The 19,736-nt window shown below is 47.6% G+C and overlaps 1 protein-coding gene across 1 annotated transcript in view; it reads left to right on the forward strand.

Moving 5' to 3' along the window:
* The window catches only part of B4GALT1 (beta-1,4-galactosyltransferase 1), a 58,529-nt gene that overhangs the window by 34,059 nt on the left and 4,734 nt on the right, over positions 1-19,736 (forward strand). The window contains exons 3-4 of the mRNA XM_066367834.1: positions 15,516-15,703; positions 18,911-19,033. Of these exons, the coding sequence (XP_066223931.1) occupies positions 15,516-15,703; positions 18,911-19,033 (311 nt within the window). The remainder of the gene's footprint in view (positions 1-15,515; positions 15,704-18,910; positions 19,034-19,736) is intronic.

Consider the following 19,736-nt stretch of genomic DNA (forward strand, 5'->3'; position numbering starts at 1 on the left):
GACAAGTGCCACCACTGAGTGGGCTAACACTGCCTAAGCCAGTACTTTTCTCCAAGTAAGTTTCCACAATGGAGATCTGAGGCCAAGCGCCTCAGAGGGATGCTGGCTTGAATAGTGTGAAGCAGGTCTCGGTCCTGCAGAGCCTTCACAGGGTGCTAGGTGTTCATAGCTTCCAGAAGTTCTCAGCATGTGGTATTTCCTGAGCTTGTTTGACTGGAGGATGGATTTCTTTTTTCTTTTTTTTTTTTTTTTTTTTGTATTTTTCTGAAGCTGGAAACGGGGAGAGACAATCAGACAGACTCCTGCATGCGCCCGACCAGGATCCACCCGGCACGCCCACCAGGGGGCGACGCTCTGCCCACCAGGGGGCGATGCTCTGCCCCTCCGGGGCGTCGCTCTGTTGCGACCAGAGCCACTCTAGCGCCTGGGGCAGAGGCCAAGGAGCCATCCCCAGCGCCCGGGCCATCTTTGCTCCAATGGAGCCTTGGCTGCGGGAGGGGAAGAGAGAGACAGAGAGGAAGGAGAGGGGGAGGGGTGGAGAAGCAGATGGGCGCTTCTCCTGTGTGCCCTGGCCAGGAATTGAACCCGGGACCCCTGCACGCCAGGCCGACGCTCTATCACTGAGCCAAACGGCCAGGGCCTAGAGGATGGGTTTCTAAGGACCATCTCTATAATGTTCTGTGGGTCGCACTTTAGGGAAAGCAGGCAGCCCCCACCTCTTCTCTTGGGAACTGAGAATCCCCATTCTCCCCCCCCCCCTCTCTTTCTCACTTGCAACTCAGCATTAGATATATTTTATTTTTAGTTTTTCAAACATTTTTTTTCCTCCTCTAGCCTTGTCAGTATCACTTCTTCCCCCCCAAATCCCATGTGTTTTGCCTCTACATCTTTTCCTTCCCTTCCGAGGATTACTTTCTACTTTAGAGGAATCTTGCCTCTTTATCTTCCTCTCCCCCTGCTAATTTTTTTCTGCTGCTCCAACTCCACCCTGGTTATTTCTTTGAGAAAACCAAGTCTAAGGAGAAACTTGAATTCTGCCCTACCTTTCCTGTTAAGAGTATTATCTGTCTCATAGCCATAAAGTACACATAATAAAGTGGTGATAGGAAACGTAAGCCTTTTTTTGTTTGTTTATTTTATTGCTTTTAGAGAGAGGAAGGGAGAGGGAGATAGGAACATCAATCTGTTCCTGTATGTGCCCTCACCAGGGATCAAACTGGCAACCTTTGTGCTTTGGAACGATGATCTAACTCAGTAGTCCCCAACATTTTTTGGGCCACGGACCGGATTAATGTCAGAAAATATTTTCATGGACCGGCCTTTAGGGTGAGACGGATAAATGTATCACGTGACCGAGACAAGCATCAAGAGTCAGTCTTAGAAGGATGTAACAGAGGGAATCTGGTCATTTTTTAAAACTAAAACATCGTTCAGACTTAAATATAAATAAAACGGAAATAGCGTAAGTTATTTATTCTTTCTCTGTGACCGGTACCAAATGGCCCATGGACCGGCCCAGGGGTCGGGGACCACTGATCTAACTGACGGGGCTATCTGGCTAGGGCAGAAACTTGAGCCTTTTGAAAGAAAAAGGCCAAGAGAGAAACATTTGCATCATTCCCCCATTTAACTTAGAAACATGTTGTGCTCCCTGTTTTATAGTTATTTTAGAGGAAGAAAGGGAGTTCAAGGGTAGTTTGTAGCATCTGGCTTTAACCTTTATGTACTATTGAGCAAATAGGCGTCAAATGGCCGTCAGATAGACGTCATTAGAACCTCTCGGTGTCTCCCTGTCTCAGACACCCTGCTTTCATTTTGACCATTCATCCCCAACCCCATTAAAGATTAGAGAGAAAAAATGCTTAAAATTGGAGGGGCTTCTGAGACATCTAGTCCAGGGGTTCTCAAACAGGTTTTTAAAAGAACAGAAGTTCTACTCCCTAACTTTCCCTGCAGTTTTTGCTGGGATTTGCCTGGACCCCTGAGGCCAGATAGTGTGAAAATGTCTGCTCTATCTATTTCACAGGTGAAGAAACTGAGGCTCAACGTAGGCAAGTAGAACATCACCTAAGGAATATTGGGCAGCAGCTCACCCCGCTGTCCTGACTCCTCGTGCCCTCTGACTGCGTGGGCAGTAATCTCTCAAGGCCATTTAGTCCCTCCCCCTAAAGAGTGTCTCAGAGCTGGTCATCCAGGGCCGGGAGTGAGCTCCAGCTTAAACTGCCTGGGTTCTGGCTCTGCCACTTTGCAGCTAGTGACCTTAAGCTTGAGCTCTTCAATTTGAGTTTACTTGAGTGCCTCAGTTTCCACACTGGTGGGAGGGCAGGGTTTTAGTACCTCCCAGGGGGGCTGTGAAGCACCTGGCACCTGGAGAACTGTCAGTAAACATTAGCTATTATTGCTATGATTTGAGTTTCTTCTCCCCACCCCCTTCTTCCTGCCTCTTTTCTCCACTGGGTACTGTGGTGATCAAGTCTTTACTGCTCCCCCTTTTCTGCTTCACCCCCACTCAGTACCAGCATCGAGACCGTCCCTGTCATTTGAGTGGCCTCCATGGGGTTATAGGATAATGGATAATGACCTACAGCAGAAAGCCACCGGGTAACGGAATCCCAGGGGACATAGGGACCGTGTCAACCCTACCAGCTCTTTCAGAACAGGATTGTGTCTCAAGCTCCACATACAGGGGTGAGCTTCATGGGCTTTTGTGGCTTCTCCTGTCCGTATTAAGCTGTTAACCACCCCATTTTGGTTTTGAACTCTCTGGTCTTCCCCCCCCCCTTCCAGTTACCATAAGAACTTACATCTCACAATAAGTGTGGGGGTTGCCAGTTGAGATGGAGAACAGTGTTGCTGTTTGTCCTCGGGTCCTCTGCCCTCGCCCACCAGTGTTTGGGAAGCCTGTTAGGGTTCTGGTGCAGCCAGGCTGTTGGAGTCTAGTGCTCCTCAGAGGATAGAAGTCCTACCTGAGGTGTGGCACCGGAACCGTGGTGTAGAAGTGTACATCAAGGTGTCATAGCAGACATAGGGTAGGGTGCATTCTGCACTTACTCATAGTTTAATCAGGAAAGGAAACTGTAAAACCACCCAAGGTGAAGGGAAGATAGGTTGCCACGTGACAGCACCAGCCCTAAGTAAGAAATACAGGATGTTTGTGGGACTACCCATCATAAAAATTACCCGCAGGTGGGGAGTGCAGGCCCAGTTGGCCAGGCGCATGTGTAATCAGCACGGCAGCCCTTTGCCCTGGAGCCAGCAGCCTGACAGTTCCATCTGTGTGTCCTCTGGCACCTCTAATTCTTCCATGCCATGCCCTCTCGTTAAACCCTTCAGTATGTCCCCACTACCCACAGGCAAGGGTTTACAAGGTCTGAAGCCCTGAGGTCAGCATCCAGGACCCTCTGCATTCACCCCTGACCTACCTCCAGCCACTTCCTCCTCCACTTCCTTCACACCTTTGTGTCACAGCCATGTGGGATTCCCCATCTCCACCCAGATAGACTCTGTGCTCCTGCCTTTGCATATGCTGTTCCCTCTGCCCTGCCTTCCCTCCCCTGCCTGCTTTCTTTCTGGTCATCATTTAAGGCCCCCCAAACCTTACTAGTACTGTGTTGCCCCAGATGGAACTGACTTCTCCCTGTCGGCTGCTCCCAGGGCACTTAGTACATCCTAGCGAGGGATTGCCTTGGGCGTGCTCACTCTAGCTGGCGGCCCAGGACTCTGGCCGCAGGTCTGACAGCCTCTGTCTCCCTGACCACACAGCTCTGAGTGCTCAGTCAAGGCTGAGCAGGCTGTGTGCTGAGCGCTCCCTGTGGCTCCTGCCCCGGTGCTCACACCCACTCTGCCCCCTTGCTGCCCGTTCTCTGGTGAGGGCGTGCCTGGCAGGGGTGCCTCCTTTCTCAGTCAGGCCAGGTCATGCTCCTTGGCAACCTGCTCAGTCCTTCCCTGGGGTCTTTCCTCAGAGTTTTCTGCTCCTTGCTGACCAAAGCAGGCTGCCTAGGGTACAGCGCCTTGGGGTGACCTACCTTTTCAGGAAAAATGCAGAGAACCTACTTTAACCCTGTGATTATTGATGGTCATAAAACTTTACAGTTCTGGTCCTTAGGACTGACCATCTTTTCTTGGTCTCACTTTGAATGTTAACTCTTAATGATCCTCCAGTGAGGCAAATAGTTATTCTCATTGATCCAGCTGAGGGGAGGTTCATGAAGGTAAGTAGCTTGCTTCCATGTTGGCTGGGTGGTGGAGCTGGGATTGGGCAGATATCACTTGAAGCCTAAGGAATGCCTCTCTTCCCCTCACTGGGGAACAGCTCCACTTCTGCTTGGCAATGCCATGAGTCCCGCTGGGTCATGGAGGTGGTGGTGGGGGGTTATGCCTTTGGAGTAACAGCCTTAGAACCCTCTGTGAGGCTTGCCCAGTCATCATTAACAGGTGAACCCTGGCCTGAAAGGCTGGGTTGTGGGGGGAAGATGAGAGAGACCCGGCTTTGTTTGACTTTGGAAGTTTTTCCACCTGTGCACTGTTGTGAGATGGTTCCAGGCTGCTTGTCTGGGGCCAAGTGTGGGCAGGTTTGGAGAGAGCCCTTTGTAACCCCAATGAGTGCAAGTATCTGTCGCCATTCCTCAGCAGCTTATCTCTGTCCCTGAGCCAGGCAGCTGGTTCCTAAGTGAGGCCCAGGTGAATTAGGGTGAAGCAGACTCACGAGTCTGCCCCATGACTGAGGACAGCTGCCTAGGCCTGTAGCCCCCACTGGTTTGGCTTCTGCCTTGACCATTTTTTTTACCATCCCCCAGCCCTGTCTTCCATTTCTTTCCCAAGCTGTCAGCCTCCAGACTAATGTGTGCAGGAATGGAGCTCGGGACGGGCAGTGCCGATCCTGTCCTGCAGCGGGCCCTTCTTTGAGTACTTAGATCTTTCGGAGCCTGGGGCCCGGCAGGGCTGTGTATGACTGGGGGTGTCTGTGTCCCTCCACTGCTTGTGTGCTGCCCCAGTGAACCGTGTTTCCCCCTCTCTGACCGTGGTTTGCTCCGTTCTTCTGGGAATGTGTTAAAGCACTTATAGGTACTCACATGACTGGTGAATTGCCTCCCTGGACGTTATTCTGGGAAATGCCATTTTCTCTGCTCCCCTTTTAACTTCAGGACCAGGAATGGCTGCTTATTAGGAATGGGCCTTTGCCCTGAACAAGGGGTGGTCGGAATGGGCCCCTTTCCTTTGCAGCCTTGATATTTGCCTTTTTTCCTTATCTCTCTCGCATCTACCTTCTTTCATTTTTTTCTTTTTTTCCTTCTAGTGGGGGTCTTTTTCCTTTACTTGTTAATTCTGTTTGTAGCAAAGCCAGATGAAGGAGGAGCTTCTCTCTGTGATCTGCTTCTTACTCTCCACCTACCTCCTCTTCTGGTCCCTCCACCTCCTAGAGAGAGAGAGAGAGAAAGGAGTGCTGACCTAACTACTGCTGTGACTGCTGCTGCCGCCGCTGCTGCCACCACTGCCACCTTGGTAATGTCCACACACTTCCAAGTCAAAGCCAGAGCCCAGGCCATACTGGTCAGGGGGAGCTGTGTAATCTGCCGGTGTTTGTCCTTGGGCCCGGTTTTCTCTCAGGCAAGGCCGTGGGCTCTGTTGGCTTGCTTGGAAATGCCAGTCTGTTGTGCAGAGGTCTGAGACTTTGCCTTTTGAAAATTAAGCCATAGTTGAGCTCATACTGTGTGTATGTATACTTTTGTATCCTGCTTTTTCTTAATTCTATATCATCAGCATCCTCCCATGTTATTTCATAGTCTTCATAATCATCACTTTCCATGGCTTCATAGTAGTTGAGCATGCAGTTCTACCATAATTAACTTAGCCATTCTTCTGTATTAGCAGGCATTTAGCTCATTTCCACTTTCTCTCTAGTGTAAATAATACTGTAATGAACATCTTTGAGTCTAAATCTTACTTGGTGTTTGCTTCTTCTGTCTTTAGGTTTCCACAGGCTAGATTTTTTTTTTTTTTACACAGAGACAGAGACAGAGTCAGAGAGAGGGATAGACAGGGACAGACAGGAACAGAGAGATGAGAAGCTTCAATCATTAGTTTTTTGTTGCGCATTGTGACACCTGAGTGGTTCATTGATTGCTTTCTCATATGTGCCTTGACCGCGGGCCTTCAACAGATCGAGTAACCCCTTGCTCGAGCCAGTGACCTTGGGTCCAAGCTGGTGAGCTTTGCTCAAACCAGATGAGCCTGCGCTCAAGCTGGCGACCTCGGGGTCTCGAACCTGGGTCCTCTGCATCCCAGTCCGACGCTCTATCCACTGCGCCACCACCTGGTCAGGCTGGTTTCCACAGGCTAGATTTTTAGACACAGGATTATGGATTCAGATATAATTTAAACATGTTTATGGTTCTTAAGATAAATGGGCAAATTATTTTCTTCTAAGGAAGCTTTTATTTTCTTTTTTTTTTAATAATTTTATTTTTTTTAAAGGGACGACATCAATAAATCAAGATATATATATTCAAAGATAACAAGTCCAGGTCATCTTGTCGTTCAATTATATTGCATAACCCATCACCCAAAGTCAGTCACCTTCTATCTAGTTTTTTTTATGCCCCTCCCCCTTTCCCTCTCCCTTTCCCCCCTCCCCCCATAACCACCACACTCTTATCAATGTCTCTTAGTTTCACTTTTATGTCCCACCTACGTATGGAATAATGCAGTTCCTGGTTTTTTCTGATTTACTTATTTCAGGAAGCTTTTATTTTCTAAAGTGTTTTTCTGTAGAAAGTCAGTGCCTCAGGCCCAGGGAGAGAGGCAGGCATTCCACTATAGCCCCTGTGGAGCTGGGGTTTAAAAATTCTCTTTGTTTACCTCACCCAGAATTGCTCCTGGGCTGTCCTGTTATCTTAGTTCTCTCTGAAGGCAGTTTACGGCATCTGAACTGTGTACTAGTCTGGCAGGGGCCAAGGATGTTCTCACTTTTGTGACTAATTCTTTTGTCAAACAGAGAACCACCCTCTCAGCTCCCTGATCCTGAAAGAACCATTTCCTTTCTCACTGAGTAAAATGCTTAAGTCTCAGATCTACATTTTGATGAAGGCCTGTCGAAGCTCCATATTATTATGATGGAGTTCTATATTATTATTATGATTGTTATATGAAAAACCAGAGGCCCAACTGCTGTGAAATCAGGGGTAAATGGACATTGCCCCCCCACACACACACACACGTGTGTGATCCCAGGCCCTTCCCAGTAACTCTAGAGATCACCTCTTAGCTTGTCTACCCTCCCAGGGTCCACACGTAGGCCTGCAGGTGAGTCCTGCCACAGGACTGCCACCCAGTTTGCCCTACTTTCTCACCAGCCACTCAGCCTAGGCCTTTCCTCCCGGAGTCTTAGTTGTGTTTAAGGAGACATTTCCGCGCACCACTGACCTGCCCGTGGATTCATGGGATTGAGAGCCTAGGGGTAACGGTGGGCAGAGGGGGAGTGACTTTGTGAGGGGTCAGGGCACGTGCACCAGAGGAATATTGTCTCTACCATCACATAGGGATTCGGATTCCTCGGGAGTCCTGGCTTTGGGTTGATGTTTCCAACCTCATTTCTGCTGTGTCTTTGGTGAAGGAGGGGCCAGGTAGCCTCATTCCTGAGCCGTCAGGGTCTGGCAATGGGTCTGCTGCCGAGCACACGTGACCCTGTCATCCAGGGAAGGCAAGGTGGTTTGATGGGTCTTCTAGAGACTGTTCACACTTGAACAAACAGGAACCATGGCTTTTGGTAGTCATTTGTCCTCTGTTGAAATCAGGGGAAGAAGGCTGCACTTGCCTTAACCATAGTCAGAATTTTTCTGGGGGTTGGACCAGACTCCGGAACCTGTCCTGAAAGCCCCACAAAGCCAGCTTGCGAGTACAGTGCACATGTCCAGGGAGCAGGTGAAGCAAGAAATGGGCAAGTGGAGGCCAGACATTAGCCCATGGGGGAGCATTCTCCACTTGCCCCCCCCATACTGCCTAGTCTCCACGTGTCACATGAGTCATGCAGCAGCTTCCAAACTGCCTTCAGTTGGGGGGAGGTGACACAAATCCCTCCTTGACATGCAAAACATAATCCTTGTTTAAAACCTTCAAAGGATTCCTGTGGCCTAAATCAAAGGAAAAACCTGAGTATTTTAGTAGAGTGCCCAGCTTCTTCCTTCATTTCATGATTTGGTCAGCCTCTACCTTTATGTCTTATTCTGGCTTCCACACTGTATTTCTTGTAGTCCCTTGAATGTTCTCTTTTCCTCACAGTCTTTACAAATGCTGCTCTCTCCCCAGGGACACTCCTCTCAGCCTCCCCACTAAACTTGACTAACTTCTTCACTGAAGCCATCTCCAAGCCCCTAGGACTAGGTTAGTGTTGCCACCTCCACTTCTCAGTCTGTGCTTGGCTCTGTAGTTCCCTCCCTCCCCTCCCCTCCCCTCCCCTCCCCTCCCCTCCCCTCCCCTCCCCTCCCTTCCCCTCCCCTGCCCTCCCCTGCCCTCCCCTGGTAGCTGTATACCATAAAGCGTGTATTAGTCATTGCCCAATTTAACTTGAAATACCTCAAAAGCGGGGCCATTTTGTTTCCTTTTTTTGTATCCCTACTGCTAAACATGAAGTAGACAGTGAATGACAAGAATGAATTTATGAGAGAAAGAGAAACAGGACCCTCTGGTCTCTGGGGCTGGCTTGCGCTTTCTTTCTTTATCTTTCTTTCTTTTTATTTTCGGTAACTGCTTTACTGAGATATCATCACATACAAAGTTTAGAATGCAATGGCTTTTAGCATGTTTAGAGGTGTGCATCTATCACCATAAAATCAAGTTTAGAGCCTGACCAGGTGGTTGCGCAGTGGATAGAGCATCGGACTGGGATGCGGAGGACCCAGGTTCGAGACCCCGAGGTCGCCAGCTTGTGTGCGGGCTTATTGGGTTTGAGCAAGGCTCACCAGCGGGAGCCCAAGGTTGCTGGCTCGAGCAAGGGGTCACTCAGTCTGCTGTAGCCCCCCGGTCAAGGCACATATGAGAAAGCAATCAATGAACAACTAAGGAACCGCAACAAAGAATTGATGTTTCTCATCTCTCTCCCTTCCTGTCTGTCTGTCCCTATCTGTCCCTCTCTCTGACTCTCTCTGTCTCTGCCACAAAAAATAAAAAATAAAAATCAAGTTTAGAACATTTTCATTATGCCAAAAAGAAAGAAACCCCACGCCTCCTAGCTATAAATCCCTCCAGTCCCCACAGCCCTAGGCAGTAACTAACCTTTCTGTGTCTGTGGAGTTGTCTACTCTGGACATTTCATGTAAATGGAATCATAATAAATATGTGATCCTTTGTGAGTGACTTCTTTCACCTGGCATAATGTCTTTAAGGTTCATCTGCATAGTAGCATGTATCTGTACTTCATTCCTTTATATTGCTGACTAGTATTCCACTGTATGGATAGACCATATTTTATTTACCCATTCTTGTGTTGATGGACATTTGTATTGTTTCCATTTTTTAGCTATTGTGAATAATGCTGCTATGAACACTGTTTAAAAGTTGTTGTTTTTTGGCCCTGGCCGGTTGGCTCAGCGGTAGAGCATCGGCCTGGTGTGCGGGGGACCCGGGTTCGATTCCCGGCCAGGGCACACAGGAGAAGCGCCCATCTGCTTCTCCACCCCTTCCCCCCTCCTTCCTCTCTATTTCTCTCTTCCCCTCCAGCAGCCAAGGCTCCATTGGAGCAAAGATGGCCCGGGCGCTGGGGATGGCTCCTTGACCTCTGCCCCAGGCGCTAGAGTGGCTCTGGTCGCAATAGAGCGACCCCCCGGAGGGGCAGAGCATCACCCCCTGGTGGGCAGAGCGTCGCCCCTGGTGGGCGTGCTGGGTGGATCCCGGTCGGGCGCATGCAGGAGTCTGTCTGACTGTCTCTCCCCATTTCCAACTTCAGAAAAATACAAAAAAAAAAAAAAAAAAGTTGTTGTTTTTTGTGGGCATATGTTTTTTTGTTTTTTTTTCTGAAGCTGGAAACGGGGAGGCAGTCAGACAAACTCCCGCATGCGCCCAACCAGGATCCACCCAGCACACCCACCAGGGGGCGACGCTCTGCCCATCCAGGGCATCACTCTGTTGCAACCAGAGCCAGTCTAGCGCCTGAGGCAGAGGCCATGGAGCCATCCCCAGCGCCTGGGCCATCTTTGCTCCAATGGAGCCTTGGCTGCGGGAGTGGAAGAGAGAGACAGAGAGGAAGGAGGAGGGGGGGTGGAGAAGCAGATGGGCGCCTCTCCTGTGTGCCCTGGCTGGGAATTGAACCCAGGACTTCCACACTCCAGGCCAACGCTCTACCACTGAGCCAACCGGCCAGGGCACACCTGTGGTCACGTTTTTATTTCTGTTGGGGATATACCCAGGAGTGGAATTGCTGGGTCATATGGTAATTCTTTATCTATTTGAGGAACTGCCCGACTGCTTTCCAAGATGGCTGCGCCATTTTACATTCACACCAGCAGTGTAGGGTGATTCCATTCTCAGTGGACATACTGTTTGCTCTTTCCTATCTTCAATGTAAGTGAGGGCTCTAAAAAAATGTTTTTCTGTGTGTTTCTTTTAAAAAAAATTTATTGAATTTATTGAGGTGACATTGGTTAATAAAATTATACAGGTTTCAGGTGCACAGTTCCACAGCACATCATCTGTACATTGCCTGTATGTTCACCATTCCAAGTCAAGTCTCCTTCCATCACCATCTATTCCCCCGTACCCTCCCTCACCTCTCCCCACCATAGAAAAAGGGTTTAATAGCCTTTGAGAGCTATCTGATACATCTGAAGACATTCCTCCCTGCCACCCAGATCTGCCAGAAGGGCACTGGGGCTTGCTTGCTACATGATGTGTCTGGAGGTAGCTGCTTTTTTCTTTTCACCCTCTGAGGAGCATGGCCTTTAGGCCTGTGCTGGACCTCCCACCTCAGGGCTCCTCACTGAACCCCAGGCCAGCGTGCCTGACCATGCCCGGCTCCTGTTCTTTCTGTGCTGGCCATTGTTGGTTCTGCTCGACTGACTCACACACCCACTGTCAGGATTGTATGCCCAGCCCTAAAAAGACTCCTCTGTGAGCTTTCGTCTCTGGAACAGCTGCCCGGTCCAGCTGTAGGAATGCCATACAGTTTTTGGCCTTCTTTCCTCTTGTCATCTCCCTCTGTTAAGTGGAGCCAGTTGCCCTAGTAGGGATAAGTATAACTCTTGTCCAGCAGCATATAAAAAGCCTGCACTTTAAAATCCCTGTATTTCAGGACATCTGCTCCAGTGCACCAGTTCCTCCTCACTAGTGTGACTTTCCAGGCATTTCACGGGTCTCTAAAGCAGGGGTCGGAAACCTATGGCTCGCGAGCCAGATGTAGCTCTTTTGATGGCTGCATCTGGCTTGCAGAGAAATCTTTAATAAAAAAAAATAACATTAAAAATATAAAACATTCTCATGTATTACAATTCATTTTCAACCGCTCATGTTCATGGTTGCGGGTGGCTAGAGCCAATCACAGCTGTCCTCCGGGACAACACCAAATTTTTACTGGAAAATGCGTAACATACACGGGTTGTTGTATAGCTCTCACGGAATTACATTTTAAAATGTGTGGCGTTCATGGCTCTCTCAGCCAAAAAGGTTCCGGACCCCTGCTCTAAAGGTTTCTCTTTCCCCTGCTGCTATAAACTCTAATCATGTGAGCCACAGGCAACTCACTCGAGCTGTAATCCTTTTAAGAAATTCCCTCTCCAGTCCTGTCAAGCCTGACCTGTGGTGGTGCAGTGGATAAAGCATAGACCTGAAATGCTGAGGTCTCTGGTTTAAATCCCTGGGCTTGCCCAGTCAAGGCACATACAGGAAGCAACTACTACAAGTTGATGCTTCCTGCTTCTCCCCCTCTTTCTCCCTCTCCCTCTTTTGTTCTCTCTCTCCCCTCTCTCCAAAAATCAATTAAATAAAATAAAAATTAAAATAAAAAAAGAAATTCCCTTTCCAGAAGAGAAGCCGGATTTAGGAGGAATTTTGAAGTTGATTGGGGAGGACACACACGAATATGAGGGAAGGAGTGGTCCCCAGGTCGGATCTCTGGGAGACATTTTGAAATGTCTACGTAAGATGATGGGAAAATCTATGCTGTAATAATGACATTTTATTATATATATCCATATTATGTATCCGACGTTTGTTGCCAGGCAATGTGGGAAGACCTGTAATGTATTGTCTTGTTTAATACAATCCATCTTGTCATCCCCATGGCCAAACGAGGAAACTGAGGCCTAGAGATCTGATTTGCCCAAAGTCCCATATCTATTAAGTGAAGAAGCTGGCGTTCCTGAGATAAAAATGCATGTTATCTGTCACATTTTGACTTGGCCAGACAATAGGTACTTGATAAACGTTGGAGTAAATGAAGCACCCAGTGCACTGTATAAATGTGTCCAGCAAGGACGGGTAGGAATGAGGGCAGGGTGTCTTCCTACTGTCTGAAAAGAAGGGGCACCTGCTTTTAGTAGGGGGAGGAGTTGGTGGACTTCCCAGGCTTTTTTTTTTTTTTTTTTTTTACAGAGACAGAAAGTCAGAGAGAGGGATAGACAAGGACAGACAGATAGGAACGGAGAGATGAGAAGCATCAATCATTAGTTTTTCGTTTCACATTGTAACACTTTAATTGTTCATTGATTGCTTTCGCATACGTGCCTTGACCGCGAGCCTTCAGCAGACCGAGAGTAACCCCTTGCTTGAGCCAGCGACCTTGGGCTCAAGCTGGTGAGCTTTTGTTCAAACCAGATGAGCCCTCGCTCAAGCTGATGACCTCGGGGTCTCAAACCTGGGTCTTCCACATCCCAGTCCAATGCTCTATCCACTGCGCCACTGCCCAGTCAGGCTCCAGGGCCTTTTTTATCAAGAAAGTTACCCGTGTTATTATAGCATTTCATCCAAAGAAGCCTAGAACTGGCTTTTCTGTAATCCCAGGGGAGAAAGGGAAAAACACACATTTTCCTCATTTATCATTCTGCTGATCTGGTGTTCCTGGGCCTAACACCTGCAGAAATAGACCCTGCTTTTCCCCTCTCTCTGCATCACACAGGTAAGGCCAGGATAGGAAGAAGGATGGGAGAAGCCATGTGTAGTTCAGGTTATTTTGGAAAACTGCTTGACTAGTTTTAAGTGTGGACCAGACACTGGAGTACCTTACTGAGTCGGAGGAACTGCTGCATCGCACATGGGCAGCGGGCAGAACCAGGTCTTCTTCTGAGGTTTCTCCAGGCTGCTATTATTCTGGGAGCTTGGCTCCAGAGGAGCTTGTTTATGGTTCCAAATTACCAGTTTCTGGGAGAGGAAAAATGCTTAGTGTAGTCTCAATCAGGCGTCTGCTTAGATCAAATAGTAGTGGCCAGGAGGCCAGCTCCTGTGGTTGACACGGCCACCAGGAGCCCCCCACCCCGCCTCTGTTTTTGGAGAGTGTAGCAAGAGAAGGGAGCACTGCACAGCTACCCTGTGGTTCTGCCACACAAGTGTGAAAAGGCTTAGTGGAGACCCTGCTTTTACTTGTTGGAAACGTGGTCAGTGGGAATGAATTTTGTTTGAAAATGTTCGGCTAACTCTTTTAGGGTATTCATGGAGCTGGAGGAGCAAGATGGAAAGTACCAGATGCTGGCCTCATCCCCGTCACCCAGAGCTAGAAGGTGTGGGAGGAATGACGTCAGTCTGGGTCAGGGTGAAGGTGGTTACAGGATTGTTGAGAGGATTAAATGGCAGGGCCTGCATGTAAAACACTTATCCTTTGCCTGGTCTGTCATATTGCCCCTCCCCAGTGAATATTAGCAATGTATTGTTGCAATAATAATAATTACAACTTCATGGTTTTTATATGCATTTTCTAAACTTTAAACTTCTTTTTGCCTCATGACTTACACAGAATTAACTGAAGGCAGAACTCGAAATGACTTAACTGGTGGGAAAGCGGAAAATACAGTGTGTGCCATTGGTCACAGCTTTCTCTTTTTACTAAGTGTGGTTAGGAAACTTTGTCATGGGCTAAAGAAAGGAGCTCTTGCATAAAATGTTTCCTTAGTACTCATTTAGTATTCTCTTGGCTTAGTCTGACTTCCTGGTCTTTATTTTTCTTCAGAGGTTTGTTTCCCAGAGTCCCCCGCCCGAGACTGGGCAGCCGTGGTGCTGTCTGCCGCTCTGCACTCTCACAGGTAGCCTTGGAGCACCAGTTTCCAAGTCCTCTCTCTCGGGAGCCTGGAGAGAGGTTTGGGCATCCTACTTCTGAGACTGTGTAACCACTGCAGGCCCTTGTGGGACACATTTCCCCCAAAAATAGAGGACCTGATCTCGTTTATCCCAAGAGTATTGGGAAAGAGCATATAGTGAGGATTCCATAGTGTTAGGCTTCAGCGCAGCTATGTCACTTGTGTACTGTTACTGTCTTTACTCACCTAGGGCCATGGGAGTTGGTAAAGCAGCGACCCATGCTGGTTACTATGAGGGGGCCCTTTGATTGGAGCTTCCCATAAAGGATTGCTCTCTGCCTTTGTATGTTGAAACCCATCCATCAGTCTGTTCACCCATCCATCCATTCATTCATCCATCTCTCTCTCTATCTATCATGCATCCATCCAGCCAGTTATTTGTTGAGCTCTTATTATATGCCAAGTGGTGTTCAAGGCACTGGGTGAATAAATAGTAAAATTATTCTAGCTTTCATTGAGCATGGATTCTAATGGGGGGAATTGAAAATAAGTAATTAAAATATAAAGTACTTTTGCACGAACAGACTTGGTACTTTGCGACCCAGTGGTTGGCATCCTGAAGCAGGTATTGCCCACTCTCTCATACACCCTGTTTCTATTGTGTGCCCTGCACTGCTTTCCACCATACACTATGAGCACCATGAGGGCAGAGATCTAGTTGGGTTTGCCATATTTCTCTGGTGCCTAGCTTAGTGACGGACACTTTGGCACACACTGTGGTTATCAATCATAGTCAACCTTATGAAGAGGGTAGAAGCGAAAAGTCCCATAAGCATCAGTTTCCTGGGTATCTTTCCTGTAATTAGTCTACATATAGTACATAAATAAATGACATATATTTAAATGCCTTTCCACCTAACAGTACTGTCTTGAAGATCATTTCCTTTTAGAACTTCCATATTTTTTTAAATAACTCTATTCCATTATGTGGCTGTACCATGCTTTATTTAACCAATTCCCTCGTGATGCTTATGTCATTACTTGCAATCTTTTGCTGTGATGAGCACTCCATGGGGAATAATGTTCATATGTCATTTGCACATTTGCAAGGCCTGCAAGATAATTCCAAATAGTGGGAATACTGACTCAGGACATACCACTTGGTATTAATTTGTAAATGAAGGCAGAAAAAAATGAGTCCCAAGAGTGGACTAATGACCACCTGTGGGGATCAAGTCACCAGCTCCAGTGTTCTGTTCAGAGTCATTATGGCATCTAATGCTACTTTTGTTTCTGCACTAGGCTGGAGACTCCATGTTCAATCGTGCTAAGCTCCTCAACATTGGCTTCCAAGAGGCCTTGAAGGACTATGACTACAACTGCTTCGTGTTCAGCGATGTGGACCTCATTCCAATGGATGACCGTAACACCTACAGGTGTTTTTCACAGCCACGGCACATCTCGGTGGCCATGGATAAGTTTGGATTTAGGTAAGAGCTGTTCACCAGCATCTACAGAAAACATGTTCCTCTCTGCTGCGACAATGAGGAAGTGTCGTTTCTCCAGCCCGAGAGTGCCTCTTCATGCTCTGGAGAAGAATGCCTCCTCTGAGAAGTGGGTGCTTATTAAGTCCACAGCCAGTGATTATTTGAGAAGGAAAGTGGAAGGCCTATAACCTCTGCACATCCTAACAAGAAGAGCTTCCAGTGTTTAGGATGGCTCCGGACTGACACTGAGTTTCCTCGCTTCCCCCTGCAAGCCCCCAAGTTTGGGAAACCAATTGGATTCGTTTCCCCCAGCATGTTCTTGAGCATGAAAACCTCAGCAAATGCTCGTTAGTACTTTAAGAAGGAGCATGATTCTGTTTCTCAGCAGTGCACAGGCTTCTGCTTACACATGGAGCCCAAATGTTTCTACCAAAATGCCTTTAGTGAGGAGGCCTGCTCATGCCTTCCCCTGGGGGCAGCAGTGTAGTCCAGAGCATATTATCATAGGGGGAAAATTACCTTGTGGTCCATTGCTTTAGCATAAAAACAAAATGTGTATTTTGTTTGATAATTTACTCATATTTGTATCAATATAAAACGGTTTTGCCCTGGCTGAGTGGTTCAGTAGATAGTGTCATCCCGGCTTGCCAAGGTTGTGGGTTCGATACCCAGTCAGGGCATAGAGGAGAAACAGTCAGTGAGTACACAACTAAGTGGAATAGCGAGTTGATGCTTCTCTCTCCCTCTCTTTTTCTCAAATCAATAGGAAAAAAAATGGTTTTAAATCACCTATCAATCTTATAACCTTCCTTCCCTATTCTAAGAAGCTATTGCAGGTGCCCAGTGTATAGGCCCCCCCCGCCTCAGAATGATAAGCAGTGTGGCCGGCCTAGGCCAATTAGGAGTCCCCTTGGTCTAGATCAGGGGTCTCAAACTTGCAGCCCACCGAACAATTTTGTGCAGCCCGCAGACTAATCCACGAAGTTCAAAATATTTTGGATAAAATTAAGTAAGCCTAGGGGCCTACTTGTATTTTTCATTTCTCTAGCATCCTAGCTAGATATTAGCTTAGTTAACAGCAGTTGTGATGCGAACTACAGTTTCTGGTCGTTTTGTGACACTGAGTAAACTGCATGTACGATTGTGCTTGTTGTACTGATTTTTTTTTGTTTTCAACTGCAGTGAGAAAAGTGTTGCGTAACAGTTGCCTTTTGTAGACCTAGTGCGGCCCGCCAAACGGCTGTGATCTTGCTCTGCGGCCCACATGCTGAGTTGAGTTTGAGACCCCTGGTCTAGATCCAGCTGCATTTTCTTCTGACTCATTTTATTCTCAGAACTTTTTCTCTTCTCCCTTGCTTGAGGGCATGCGATCTGTGAGATAAATATAGGGTTCTTATGAAGTCTTTCCCCCAGATCAAAAGTATTCAGGTCCTAACCTGCAGTCTTCAAGAGGAAAAAAAAAAAAATTTTTTTTATTCAGTGAGAAGAGGGGAGGCAGAGACAGATTCCTGCATGTGCCCCCAACCGGGATCCACCTGGCAAGCCCACTAGGGGGTGATGCTTTGCCCATCTGGGGCGTTGCTCCAGTGCTCAGCAATTGAGCTCTTCTTAGTGCCTGAGGCAGAGGCCATGGACCCATCCTCAGCGCCCCAGGCCAACTCGCTCCAATTGAGCCATGGCTGCAGGTAGGGGAGAGAGAGAGAGAGAAAAAAAAGTGATAGAGGGAGAGGGGTGGAGAAGCAGATGGGCACTTCTCCTGAGTGCCCTGGCTGGAAATCGAACCCGGGACTTCCACACACTGGGTCGACATTCTATTACTCTACCCTGAGCCAACTGGCCAGGGCCTAGGGGAGAAAATTTAGCTGAAAACAATATCTTTCCTCCCTCCCTGTTTGTATTCTTTTTGAGATACATACTCTGACCCCTCTTAATTCCTCCCTTGAAGCATGGTGGTGATCACTTAATTCTTTTTTATTTTTATTATTTGAGAGAGAGAAGAGAGACAACAAAGGAGAGAGATGAGAAGCATCAACCTGTAGTTGCAGCACTTCAGTTGTTCATTAATTGCTTCTCATATGTGCCTTGATGGGTGGGGGGGGCTCCAGCTGAACCAGTGATCGCTTGCTCAAGCCAGTGACCTATGGGCTCAAGCCAGCAACCACAGGATCATGCCAATGACCGCACACTCAAGCTGGCAACCCTGTGCTGAAGCTGGTGAGCTTGCACTCAAGCTAGATAAGCCCACGCTCAAGCCGGTGACCTCGGGGTTTCAAACCTGGGTCCTCAGCCTCCCAGGTTGACACTCTGTCCACTGCGCCACCACCGATCAAGCTGATCACTTAATTCTTTATCACAGCACTATATCTGTTTTCCCCACAACCACTTAGGATTGGGGGACAGGGCAGGAGGTAAGAGAAAGCAGCAGAGACAGCATAACTAGATCTTGTCAGCTCAGCCTACACTTCCCCTAAAAGTGGCTAAGAGTCCATTTCTGTAAAAACACTGATTCTCAAACAACTTGATTGGCCTGATCATGTCTGGTTCAAACCCTCACATTACAGGGTGCCACAATTCATAACCACTGAAACATTGAAATACAAAAAGATTTGGATGGATAAGCACACAGATGCCCTGCTGCTTGCAAATGTCAGAATAGATTCACCATTTTACATTTTGCTAAGTCAGGACATGGTAGAAATTTCCAAGATTTTATTTTAGAATATTTTCAGGATTGCTATCATGACTGTTGGAGTTCATCAGTGTTCAAGCCAGTATTCCTCTGGAAGAATGAACGCAGACTGGTAGATGGGATGGGTGCAGGACAGAGTGGGCACAGGGAGGCTCTGAAACAATCTCAGATTCCAGGACCTTGAGAGGATTTCCCGTGCAGGAACAGAACGTGGGGAGCAGATTCTTGATCGGTACAGAAGAACTGGGCTTATGCTCTTGTAACTGATTGTCTAGATCACCACAGAAGTGACACAGTATTCTTAGAAGATTCTATTTTTTGATATCTCTGTCTTCTCTAAGGTAATCTGAGTCTGCTATAAAAACAAAACAGAGAATCCTCATAAATCTCTAATTAAAAAGTTCTAGAGAATAAAAATAACTTCAGAAGTGTTTATGTTTTGAGCAAGCTTTATTTTGAGAGAGTCAGAACTTACTAACCACTGGTCCTGTGTGTGTGTGTGTCGTGTTTTTTTCCTCCAGCTTACCTTACGTTCAGTTTTTTGGAGGCGTGTCTGCTCTAAGTAAACAACAGTTTCTCACCATCAATGGATTTCCTAATAATTATTGGGGCTGGGGAGGTGAAGATGACGACATTTTTAACAGGTAACGGTCACAACTTAGATCTCCTTCTTCCCTGTCTCCCTTCCCTTCTAGTTTTTCAGTCAGTGCTTGGTCATTCTGCAAGGCTTGACCCTCGGGAGGGATGCAGTCCCCACTCGGCCCGGGTTCTCACGTGTGCCCTGCTGCAGCCGCTATACGTGCTGAAGATGACTTTAGGAAAGTTAGCTTCTGTGAGTTTTGCATTAGCCTTGGAAAATGGAGAAGGAGAACTAGATGAAGGGGTGAGCTTCCTTTGGTGCATACCACATGCCATTTTGTACCGAAGGAGTCAACGTGTCCTTCGTAAAAAGTCAGCATCTCATTGTAGTCCTGTTTGAGTGTGAAACAAGTTTCTTTGGCCAGAATCCCAAGTTCTTCACAGAATCTTTGTACTGTTTTTTTTTGGACTATTTTTAACATACACGAAAAAGGACCTGTAGTGCGATGAGACTCTGCACCTACTTGCCCCGGCGACCATCATTTCATGTCCGGTCTGCCCCATCCACACTCTGGGACTCCTTGGAGGCTGGCAAATTTTTATCATGTGGGTCATCATTGCAGACGGTAAAAAACCATCTATCAATAGCATTTGAAACCACATTCTGCCCAGTCCTCCCTGGCAGCGGAGACTTCAACCCTGTCAGCCTCAGGTTAAACGCACCTCCTCCTATGGGAACCAGTGTGAACTTGTCACTGAGTTTGATGT

This window comes from Saccopteryx leptura, chromosome 2, assembly GCF_036850995.1.
Source record: "Saccopteryx leptura isolate mSacLep1 chromosome 2, mSacLep1_pri_phased_curated, whole genome shotgun sequence".
NCBI classification, from domain to species: Eukaryota; Metazoa; Chordata; class Mammalia; order Chiroptera; family Emballonuridae; genus Saccopteryx; species Saccopteryx leptura.